Source organism: Sciurus vulgaris, assembly GCF_902686455.1.
Source record: "Sciurus vulgaris genome assembly, chromosome: 8".
NCBI classification, from domain to species: domain Eukaryota; kingdom Metazoa; phylum Chordata; class Mammalia; order Rodentia; family Sciuridae; genus Sciurus; species Sciurus vulgaris.
In genome coordinates, this window is record NC_136468.1 from 105,627,980 (window position 1) to 105,640,364 (window position 12,385).

The 12,385-nt window shown below is 47.3% G+C and overlaps 1 protein-coding gene across 1 annotated transcript in view; it reads left to right on the forward strand.

Annotated features, from left to right (window-relative positions):
- Nucleotides 1-10,506, forward strand: part of ADCY1 (adenylate cyclase 1) — a 148,271-nt gene extending 137,765 nt beyond the window's left edge. The window contains exon 20 of the mRNA XM_079149904.1: nt 839-10,506. Coding sequence (XP_079006030.1) covers nt 839-1,141 — 303 coding nt within the window. The 3' untranslated portion in view covers nt 1,142-10,506. The remainder of the gene's footprint in view (nt 1-838) is intronic.
- Nucleotides 10,507-12,385: the final 1,879 nt, after the last annotated feature.

Below are 12,385 nucleotides of genomic sequence, written 5' to 3' on the forward strand. Positions count from 1 at the left end.
TTGTTTTAACTAAAAAGATGGTGGAGCCACGGAGAGAGAGAGGTGACTCCAAGACAAAGTAGAGATCCTGTCCTATTCTGGTCACAGGACTATATTGAGGAGAAAGTACTTCTCATCTTTTATTTTCTTTTTGACTTTGTGTAGCATGAATTCATGGGGCTAGAATACTGATTAGAGACCTGAGAAAAAGGGGAGTTAAGGGATGACCCTGCTTTCTCCTAGCAATTTGCCATTGCCCTCTATATGCTGGTGACCCCCATCCCAGGAACTCTGGAGGCACTTACACTCCAACAAAGGCACCACTCCCAGAGGCAGGGTTGGAAGCTGCAGACTGCACTCTGCTGAGGTGCTGGGAGCCCTGGGCCCAAGGAGCCAGCCAGCCTGTTCTCCATTCCTGATACTGAAACTGAGTCCCATGTAGCCAGGCAGTCCCACTGGCTCCCCTGGGCACTGGTGCTGGGTTCTCTGCCTGTGTATGTACCCCAGACTACTCTCCCTACCCCAGTGACCCCACTTGGTGAATGTTGCTTCTCCCACTTGTCTGGGGAACGGGAAGTAGGATTCCCTGAGCTACTCCTTAGGTCTCTCCATAGGCCCTGGGCAGTCTGCAGGGTCATGTCATCCTTAATGAGGGTTGACCAGGAGGCTGCAAAGGAGTAGGGACTCCTGCTCCCAGGCAAGCTGGGGAAGTCTTGTCCCCAGGCTTCTACCAGGTTCAGGCATTCAGGGTGGGCAGTAAGAGATATAGGGTGAAATGGTCCTTGTGGGAATCCCATTCCCCAGAGGACCCCACCTCATTGCTTATGACTGACAGTAACCTGACTTTTCCCCATGACAGGTGACTGAGGAGGTGCACCGTCTGCTGAGGAGGTGTGCCTACCACTTCGTGTGCCGAGGCAAAGTCAGTGTCAAAGGCAAGGGAGAGATGCTGACATACTTCCTAGAAGGCAGGACTGATGGAAATGGCTCCCACACCAGGTCTCTTCACTTGGAGCGCAAGATGTGTTCTTATGGGAGAGCTGGAGGCCAGGCCAGGCGGCCCCCACTGTGCCCTGCAGCAGTCCCACCAGTCAGGGCTGGGCTGCCCCCAGTTCCCACAGGCCAGTACCTGCCACCTGCAGCAGCGGGGAAGGAAGCTTAGCAGAGCTCATGTTGGCCTCTGGAGGTGCATGCAGGGCAAGAATGCTCCAGGGTGACACAGGCCACTGTGGCTCCAGTCAGGACCATCCAGATGAGCAGAACAGGAAGACAGTGGCCGAGATGGAGAAAGAGCATTTTCCAGGTGTGACCTGAGAGTCGATAGGAGATGTGCCTAAGCCACCCACTTTGGGGCATAGGGAGCCGTACCTCTTCCCAGTGGAGCTACCCAGGTCTGGCCAGTGTCACTATGGATGTTGGAACCTTCAGAATATCTGCAAGGAACACAACAAGAATCATGGAGGTCTGGCTGTCAGAGTCAGAGGAATCCATCACCAGTGAGCCCTGAGTTGGCACCATGGCAACCTGGCTGTGATGGGTCCTGGCATGTGGACAGCCTCAGTCCTAGGCAGCAGCTCCAAGAACTGTACTGGGAAGTCAGCCCCATGGGGCAGGGCCATGAGGGCTGAGCTCTTCATACTGTGGCCACAGCACAGAGCTGGTCAGGTCTTGGAACAGGACAGTCTGGGAAGAGTCAAGAAGCTGCCTCTCACTGCATGGAGAGTGGAGGCTGCTGGCTTTTCTCATGAGCAGAATTTTGCCAGATGCCAGAGGCAGGCCTCCTGGAACCATCAGGGGGCCCTAGCCACACTCCATTATTGGCCAGCACCAGCTGTTTGTTCCCCTGTGCATTCTCCCCCTGCCCCACCTGCCAGCTGTGGCTCCTGTGACAGCTGGGTGTTCCTTTTACTGCACCATTGCTAGGTATTCAAAGGAGAAGAGGGGTGAGCGTTACGTCTAACCTGTTCCCCTGGTGTCTTGGATACTGTACATTACAAAAATCAAGTCTCCGTTTGTGTTGAAAACGAGTGACCATCATACCACAAGCCAGTTTCCTTGATGGGAGACAGTTTCTCTGACAGAATCAGCCCTCCTGGAGCTGGCAGGTGGTGGTAGGGTTAGCAGAGTTTGTGGTTCTGAGTCCAGGTGCCCCTGTTTCAGTGTGCAAGGAGAGCAGCTGAAGGTAGTCCTGTTGACATCTGGGACCTCCCACCTCTGCTTAATGGTTGTGATGGATATGAAGATGAAGGGGTCTAGGAGAGCCATTAGATAGGTAGGAATGGGCTGGCTAGAAATAACTGGAAAAGCTGGCTCCTGCAGACCTCTGACCTTGTCACAGGGAAGGAGGTAGCTTGAAATAGGCTGGTGGGAAAGGGGAGAGGCTCTAGGCCAGTACCTTGGTTGGTGAATGTCCAGAGACCTGTAGCTTCAAAAGATGGCAGAAAAGTTTATGTGGAACAGGTAGCTGAATCCTATCCTGCTCATGACTGTGGAGATCCTTCTCTGCACTACTCCCTAAGGACTCTCCCCACTTCCTGGGGATCTCAACTTTGCAGAATATGAGAAGAGCCCAAATTTCGTTCCCTGAGGTGCAGGCCTGTGTATGGCTGGCTTTGTATGGAACTTTGTCAGGATGGGAGGATGGCGTCCTTTAGCTCAGTCCTGGTTTGGTTGTGTGGTTGTGCAGGGACAGCAGGGGCTTTGGCCATAGCTGGAGCTTTGTGGACCAGCTGGTGTGATGATGCTTTGGGCAAGCTGACTACCAATCCCAACAGGACTCAGCTGAGGCAGGACTTGGGACAGAGGTGGGCAGAGTGGATAGCTTTAGGCAGGGGACAGGGGGAGGTGGGCCTGCACGCAGGGTTCCTGTGTACCTGGGGCCCTGGACTATGGGTGACCAGTTGGAGCTGTGAGGATTGTCCATTCATGACTCTGTGATGGTGCAGGGGGCAGGCAGGTGGCCTCTAGTTTCTCCTGTGGGGGGACTGTGACCACGCCTGCCCTGCATTGCTATCTTCCTGGCATCTTCCCCTGGGGCAGTGGTGGGGGGCGGTGAGAAACTCACAGGCTAGGGCCATGCTGGTCCCCAGGGCCCCACCACAGACGTTGGGGGTGGAGAATATGCAATTTGTCCTTATGTGGTCATTTCTGATTTGTGTGGGCCTAGTGTTTTGGTGTCACTATATTCAGATGGAGGCTGCTCCTGTGAGGAAAGGGCAGGAGGAGTTACTCTCGGGGGGCCTCTCCTTGTCATCAGAGATCATGTGTATAGGAATATGCTTTGAGGGGTGCTTCGGCGGCTCCTCAGAACAGGCAGCATCCACCTGAGCCAGCCGCAGGGCTAGGAACCTGTGGGTGCCCTGCCACCACTCCTCATCAGCCCATCTCACGTCTGCTCCCATGCTTTCCTGTCTTTGGGCCGAAAGGGTCATTTTTATCATCTCCTTTTCCACTAGGATTTTTTCATCTCTGCTAATCAGATTTGAGGCAGTCAGTTCAGACAGGAGCACACAAAGCGAGTGAATACATTGCTGGGCAATAGCAAGGCTGGCCCTGGGCTCTGCAGGCTGTGGGGCTTCTTCCCCTCCTCCCATTATGGCTGTGGTGCTGTCTCCAGACCCACAGGCCCACCACATAGCTTGGTCTTGGTTCCTGTGTCCCCCACATGTCTCTGGTCCTCCATTGCTACTGACCACTGGGCCACCTAGGTCAGGAACAGAGGAGTGGCTTTCAAAGATGCCCACACCCTGACTGGGGCTGGGCCTTAAGGGTGTGTTCTGTTACATTGCCACAGGGACTTTGCAGATGGAATTAAGGTTAGGAGCCTGAGAATTGGAAAGGGCCCTAGACTTCTGGGTGGGCTGGCTGCAGCACAGGGCCCTGCAGACATGGATGAAGGGGCAGGAGGACCAGGGTGTGACTATGACTGAGCGCTCATAGATGGTTTAAACATGAGGTACCACAAGACAACACTGGTGAATGAACATGAGGACAACCCCAGCCAGCAAAGAGGCAGGCATGTTGCTCCCACAACTACAGGAGATGAACTTGGCAACAGTCTGAATGAGCAAGAGACAGATTCACCCTGAACCATCATCAGGATCCCAGCCTGGGGACACCTGGACTTCATCTGTGTGACTCTGAGTGGAGTCAACCAACCACACCTTGTCCTAACTGAGCTCCATAGTGCTTCATGGTTACGAATGTGTGCACAGAGCCCTCGAGGTATGGTTGGGGTAAGAGGAAGCCACTGCAGGGGACAATGCTACCTTTTGTGGGCACAGGACTGTTCTGAAGTGGACCACGTGGCAGCCTTGGCGAAGTCTCTACTTCAGGGGCAGACATCTCCTCCATCATCAGCAATTCCAAACCCTGTCTACTTCCTGTGAGGTCAGGAACACATTTAGCCATAATGTTCCTTGGGGTTTGGTAAAAATCAACTTCCTTTTTATTTGTGATAAAACTGTATTATATTGCCTTATTTATTTTTAATCTTGTACAATATTCATGTACAAATGTTAGAGCCATTCGGGTAGGATTCTTCTCTAAATTATTTATTTTAAGATGCTCTGTAAATAGTGCACCAATTACAGGTGCTGCCTGTTCACTTGTACCAAAAATGAGGAAAAGCCCGGCACCCACATCAACCCCTGCACGGTGATGCCGTGGCCCTTGGGAAATGACCCTGCGTGTTCCCTTCTGGACCCTAGCATGCCTCCCGTGCCTGACACTGTAGAGTAGAACACAGCCCCAGAATGCTTCCAAATGCTTCCACGGGCTCTGCCAACCCAGGCAGGTCCACTCCTTACACCCAGCAACCCAGTTGCCAGCCCGTGTTTCTCAGACTCTAAGCCTCCAGGGCTTCCTGACCCCTTCTGTCATAGAAGCAATAATCGTAACTCTATACTGTAGAGACGAGACTGACCTGAGCAGATTGATAATTCAGATAAGCCATGCAAACAAGTTTGCTGTGGGGGACTGCCACTCCCAAAGCTCCCACCCCTCTGAGGACCCAGCTCTGGCATCTCAATTCCTAGGATTGAGCTCAGTGGCCCAGGCAATTGAGAAGATCAAGCCAGCATCTGACCTAAGGCCCCACACTTTTGGTCAGAAGAGGAAGGAGGAGTTGAGGGCACCTGCCCTCATCCAAATTCCATTCTGATTCTTGAATGTCACTGCTGGTCTCATGTGACCTAGGGTGGTAAACTGCATGGTTTGTCATAGCAGAGCATTGAAGCATAACATTTCAAGGCTTACCTATGGTACACTGTTTTTAAAAAATGTTGGTGTGTGGAAGGGTGTCCTCCTCACTTTGCACCATGGCCTACTGGTGAGAGAAGAATCCTCAGGGCAGGATGCCTGGGTGAACCCAAGTGTGTGGCAGGAAAGGCTGAGGAGCCTTGATTGATTGATATGGAGGATTCAGGCCCCAGGCTTGGCAGGATGCAGCCAACCTTCAGTGACTCTGCATTTTATCTGTATCTCACAGAAAGGCTTGTGTCATAATTCTTATAGCAACCTGGAAAGATTATGTAGACTACTCACTTAAATGGGCCGCTTTAGAAGGAAGTAGTTTGGATTGATGAAATCAAGGTGTGTGGAGGGCTTCACTTGGGCACGTGCACCTGACCCTTCTCCAGCAGGGTGGTTTCTGAAACTCCCTAAGTCCCAGGCATTTTGTTCACAACCCATGCAGGGCCTGTGTCCAACAGGCATGCATGGTTTATAAAGCAAGTATGCACCTGTAACTGTGCATGTTACAGTTATAGGAAGAGAAAGAGCATGCTTACATATATTGTACCTTTTACAGTACAAGAGAAGGTCCCAGAAGTGCTATTAATACTTTAAGTTCTGAAAACCTGCAGATTTGATGACTATGTAAAGTAATCCCCCAGAAACATGGTTTTGAAATGACTTCAGTTTTTAAGTATATGCGCGCATGCACACACACACACACACACACACACACACACACACAAAATAAAAAACCTTCTTAGAAGTAATTGAATTTTAGAATATTTGGTTCAGTAAAATAAAGAGCAAACTGACTGAGCCATGCTCTGGCAGCCTGGATGTTGCCTGGCATAACTTTTTCTCTGGGTCCTGGGACATCCTGCCTCCCTGGCTACGGTATGCTCTGAAAGTTCAATTGAATCAGTAGTTCCTTGTTTTTAGTTAGAAATCAATGTTAGAGAATGGAATGGATGATGGAAGTGGGATTATTTCTTTATATGATATCTTGAGGTTTGTGTTTGCATTCATGGCTCTTTAGCTGGGGGTTGGAGGAGCTGCCCAGGATTGACTTAAGGTAGATTCATGGGCCTATTAGGGGATGTGGTGGGGCCCAGAGCTCAGCAGGCAGGACTGGGGAGTTGTTCCCCCTTACCTAAGTGTGGAAAGGTTAATCCAAAGAGCACAGAATGATTCCTGTGCCAGAAGTTGTTTGGGTATATGAGTTGGTCTCACCTTGAGTGAGATTTCTCCCTCCCTCCCCCAAGTTTGATGTGAAGGCCTGAGCCACGTGATTGCTTCAGTCTTGTGCTGTCTCAGTCCCTCACTGTGCCCATTAAGTCAGCCAGAGTCCATTTACCGCTGACTGAGCCAGAAGCTGATAAGTCGAAACCACAACATTTCCTGGGTGGCAGCAGGATTATCAGAGGCTTGAGCACCTATTCCCTGTCCTGGAGGGAAAGTGGAAATAGAACTGAGATGATTATGGAAGGTTAGTGTGTGGGACTCAGCAGAAGGAATGATCTCCAAGTTGTGATTTTTCATATGTGGACTTGTGTGATTGGGCTACTGGCAGATGAGAGCTGTGTGGGGACCCTACCTGGAAGCCATAGGCTCAGTGATGCTGGACAGACTGACAGTGAGGCGGAGGTGTGTGGAAGGGAGCCCCTTGACCCTGCAGCTGTTCCCTCACACAAGGTCAGGTATTCTGTGAGCACAACCCTGCACAGGGGCAGGCAGGATGTTAGAGCCCTGCAGGGGCTGCCCCCTCAAGGAACCCAGAGGGACTTTGGAATGTATCTGGGAATTTCCTACCTTGTCCTCCTGTGTGTTCACACCCTTCATGAAGGCCAGTAACAGGCCATTGAAGGTTAGGAAAAGGATGGGAGGGGATATGTCACCTCCATGGTCTGTTCCATAAACACCACAGATCCAGTTTCAAATGCTACATTCTGGGGTTAGATGTCTCTCAGCAACATACCCATCATATAATGACTCAGATACGTGTATTTTTAAATTTCCTTGAAAAAATGCATCTGTTCTGTTGCATATTGGACCTGTTCACTATCTTAGAAGATATAATGATTCCACTAGAGGCCATGCTTAGTCAGTATGTGCCCCTGTGCACATGTGTGCATGTACGATATATAGTATAAATAAAATAAAAATTATTCATTCTTGGTATTAAGAAGGATTCATATAGAGAACAAAATTAAAATGGAGTACAGTCAGGTAATTGTCACTAAGAGTCCCCACTTCATTTCCCCATCAGAGGGAAGAGGGCAGAGGCATCTCAGCCCCTCAGGGATACCCACGTGGTCCCTGAGCTTCTGTGAGATGACACAGACCTGTAATCCCAGCTACTTGGGAGTTTCAGGCAGGAGAATTGCAAGTTTAAGGCCAGCCTGGGCAACCTAGTAAGACCCCATCTCAAAAAAAAAGTCTCTCCAATATCAGCACTAAGGTCCAGATACATTGAGGCACTAAATTGCTCCTACTTCTTTTGGTTGATTATTTTTGTTTGGTTCTGGTTTTTTTTTTTTTTTTTTTTTTTTTTTTTTTTTTTTTTTTCTTTTTTCTTTTTTTCACACATGGAAATCTATGGATCTGTGGAGAGACTTCAGGGTGGATATACAGCAGGAATTTCCAATGGGGAGCCAAGTCGGGGCTGAACCTTGATTACCACTAACAGCCCCCAGCTCCCAAACTGACTTAGAAGCCAGGCTTTCCAATCAGGATATGTCAGCACTCATCTCTCCAGCAATAGACAGGTGACCTTCTTGGATTGTGGCTCAGTGCTAGCTGGACAAACATACATCAGAAAACCAACCACAGTGGTCACTATCTGGCCTGATCCCATGTTTTCCATCTTGACAGGCATTAGTCATTTTAGATCGAATTTATTCTTCGTGAAATTACTGAGTTTCTTGTGACAGGTCACTAGATTTACTATGTTCTGCACTCAACTACAGGGGAAGGGCAACCATTACTCTCCTGTTTAGTTAAAACAGGTCTCCAGGGGGCCTTTTGTTATGACCACAAATTAATACGTTCATTACTAGTTCCCAAATCTGACTTTTCAGTCAGTGTGAACCTTCTGTCTGTGGAGATGGAATAATTAATCGTGCTGTCCATGGAGAATCCAAGGCCTGCAGATTAGAGAGTTGAGCTTGCCACACAGTCTTGAGAGGAAGGGCCAGGCTTCAACTCCTGTTCTGTTCCCCATCTCAAGCCCTTGTGCTTTCTGTTACATTTAGGATTTACTAACATTAAAACCTGCAATTGATGGAGACCACTATCTTATAACACAATTATGCCCAGCATGGTGGAGAGGACCCACTTAGGATGCTCTTCCAGGGGCAAGGCTTACTCTGACCCCTGTCCTAGGAGCATGTGTCCAGGTCACATTGGCCCTACTGTCCTTGGCTTCTTGATGCTGTTAGAGCCTGCAATTCCTCTTGGCTAAGTCATTCCTTTTTTAACCTTACTGATCCCCAGGAAGGAAATAAATTGCTAGGTTTTGGGGCAAAACAAACAAAAACCCTTCCTACTTGGTCATATTGTACTTGAACTTCTAAAACTCTTTTGGAACACAACCCATCATTGTGTCTAAAATGATAGAGTCTCCTTAAACAGGGAGGACAGCTGGTTTTTCTAGAAGGACCCTCTGACATCAAATAGGGCATTATAGCTCCTCTTCCCCAAGCACCCCCAAACTACACGCCATTTCTCCACTTATACCCAGCCTCCAGTTGCTGGTGAGGAGTTTCTTGAGCACTGAGAGGGCTTAGGTTGCTTTCCATTTCTGTTCCTCTTCCTCTGCTGTGGAACCATTCAGTGTTGTTATATGCTACTGGTGCAGTGTAGGAGGTCAAGGTGCCTTCCCAGGGATTAGAGGATGTATGAAGAATAGATTTCCCCAGGAGCATTCATAAGGCAAGGAAGAGATTACAATAGATGGTGAGAGGTTTGGCAACCACTCAAGCCAGGGGCCCTGGCCATCTCCTGGGTGTTGGTTCCTATTGGTACCAACCAGTACAGATTCGGAGAGGGTTGGTTTCCAAAATTGTTTTCAGCCATTAATTGAGAATTAATGTTTAAACAGAGATGACATCCTAGACCAACTGCAGAGCCTAAACGAAATATCTTTCACTTAATAAACTTGTGCAGGATGTCTGTGCAGGAACAGCTGGCTCAGAGCATCCTGTGGGTGTTCACCTTCTGCGGCAGGTGCAGTGAGAAGTTGACCCGACAGCAGCCAGAACTTGTTTCTTGCCTCCCACCAGCAACCACCACTCAACCCCGGGCCCCAGGCACATGAAGCACAAGTCTCAGGGGACCATTCCCACATTGTGGGGATCCCAAGGACACCCATGGCACCTCTAGCATACACCGGGATTGTGGACCCAACTGATCACCAGGAGCACACATGCCCGGTGTGGAGGGGCCCTCTGTGTTGCCTTCATCCCTGTTAAAACTGCGTATATGCAAGCCATTTGCACTCTGGAATTGCATGCCGTGAAATTCCTAATTGTGTGGGACTTAGTTTGAATTTGAAATCATGCAGCATGCGCTCAGGCTTGCCCCTGAGTCATCTGCCTGCTAGGTGCAGAGCACCCCTGTAAGCCAGGGTGAGTCCCGTGGAACCTGAGCTTAGAGTAGCTCTAACATTTAGTATGCACCGTCTCCTTTTAGCCCGAACTCCCCTTTCTACTATCCTCTCATTTATATTGATTGCACTCCAACTTACACAAATGGAAATGTCATTATTATGTCCATCTCAGCAGTAATTCCATTCTGATTTAAGGTAAGTCCAAAGCCCACCTCTGGATTGTCTTACTTGCTGAGAAAAGTCATGTAAGCTCCTATGCCCTGCGTTTGGCTAGAGAGGGTTGCATCCCTTGGTGAGATGAAGAGTGACACTGGCAAGGGATCCTTTTCTCCCACACAGTAAACTCACTGAGGATGCTTCTGTAGACATGAGAACACAATGATTATATTCAGAATCACAATAACTCAATCTCACTGGGTAACTTCTCATGATAGATTTGTATAATCAATACGGGTCTATTTTTATGTCAACTGAACACTGTAGAGCACCTTCCAGTCTTTTTCAAGATTGTTAAATTAAGACAAGTAATTGAATAATTTGTCCTATTTTTATTTTAAAAAAAGTGAATGGACTGAAATGTTAAATGTGAATGTACATTTCTTAATTGCAACTTTTCTACTGAGTGTTTGCACTATACTTTCTGGAGTCTTATTTAACAAAAATAAAGGAAAAATTGCTTGACTAAACTGTGATCATTTTAATTGAAAAATAAATGGTTGTTTGGATGTTTTAAGACACTCCTGGCTCTTTTACATACTTTCAAGGGAAAATTTTGAGTGCAAAATATTAAGCATTCCATGACACTGTGTTAACCAGCTTTTCAACACTGTGACCAAAATACCTGGTAAGACAACGTGGAGGAGGAAGGAGGAAAAGCTTATTTGAGGCTCACAATTTCAAAGGTCTCAGGCCATGGTTGGTGAACGCCATTGCTCTGGGCCTAAGATGAGACAAGGCATCCTGGCAGAAGGGTATGGCAGAGGAAAGCTGCTCAGCTCATGAAGCCAGGAAGCAAGAGAGTACAAGGAGCCAGGAACAAGATATATCATCTGCAAGCCAGGCTCCTAGTGATGCACTTCCTCCAACCACATTCCACTTGCTTACAGTTACCTGGTAATCATTCAAATTATTAATCCATCAAAGGATTAATCTACTGATTAGCTTATAGTTCTCATAATATAATCGTTTTACTCCCTGTATTAATACAGGAGCTTTGGGAAGGACACCTCATATCCAAACCATAACAACCCCCTACTCAGACAAAACATTAACTTTTCCTATCAGCCCACTCTTAATTCCACATTGTTCTTATCTGGAGTTTTTTTTTTTTTTTAATCTCACAATTAATGTGCTCATTTTATTCTGATAATACCTCAAATTTAATATAGACTTCCCATTTTCTTTTTTACAAAACTTTCTTGGATTTCAGAGTATCTAGGATAATACAACTGCTTCTATCTTTTTCAGACATTCTTTTAGCTCAGGAGTCAATGTAAATTCACTTTACTTCCACCTGTTGAGTATTTCATCTCCCTTAAAAGATAAACACAGAACACACACCAGTAGATAGGTTATTTTCTTTCAAAAGTTTGGAAATATGATCCCCTCCAAGTTTGACTGGAATGGTGAAGAATTGCTTTCATTGTGATCTGGAAAAATCTGTGGAGTTTTTTCCTTGAATTTGTGTTTACGTTCTCCAGGGGAACAAGAAGGACATGGGTATGAGAGTTGATAGGGGACATTGAAACAGAATTTAAGGAACTGCTTCACATCATTGTAGGGCTGTCAAATCTGAATTCTGCAGGGCAGAGTGTGATGGGTTGACATATTTGACTCCATGGAAATGTTATAGGCCAGGCTATATGGGCAATGACTAAACAGACTGCATTTTACCCTGAGACTCCATGTTATGTAGGAAATGCTTCTCCCATGGGAACACCCCACTTCTGTACCCATCATCAGTTGCTTAGCATGCCATGTTTGGTAACACAAAATGACAATTCTTATATAATGAAAAATTGTTCTCTTTTTGATTCTTATTTTCCCTAAGCAATGTACCATATCAACAGTGATGTCACAGTGATTGTCTAGATGCTAGTAACCATTCTTTAATTTGTACCCAACTAAGGTCATTCTGATCCACTTCTCCCTCTGCTAATAATTTTAGATCTCATGATGTTAGTTTGTAGTTTTGAATCATAGCAACACTTATGATTGGTGTATTGACTTATGGTATAAAAATCCCTACAACCCTATAGTCAGGGCTGTTCCCCCAATAGTCATTTTTGGGGTGTTGTGTGAGACAGTCAGATGGCCGACTAATAAAGACTCTCAAATTTGGACTTCTCAGTGGTGATCGGTCTGTTCTTAAAATGTACCCCACAGCAGAGACCAGGGAGGAGCTGAAGGTGCAGCTGGAGTTGGAACGCCAAGACCAGTTGGAGGCAGAATTCCCTCTTCCTCAGAGGTTTTCAGTCTTCTAAGACATTCAACTGAGTGGATGAGGACCACCTGTTTTGTGAAGGGGCATCTGTTTTACTCAAAGTCTACTGATTACAAATGTCA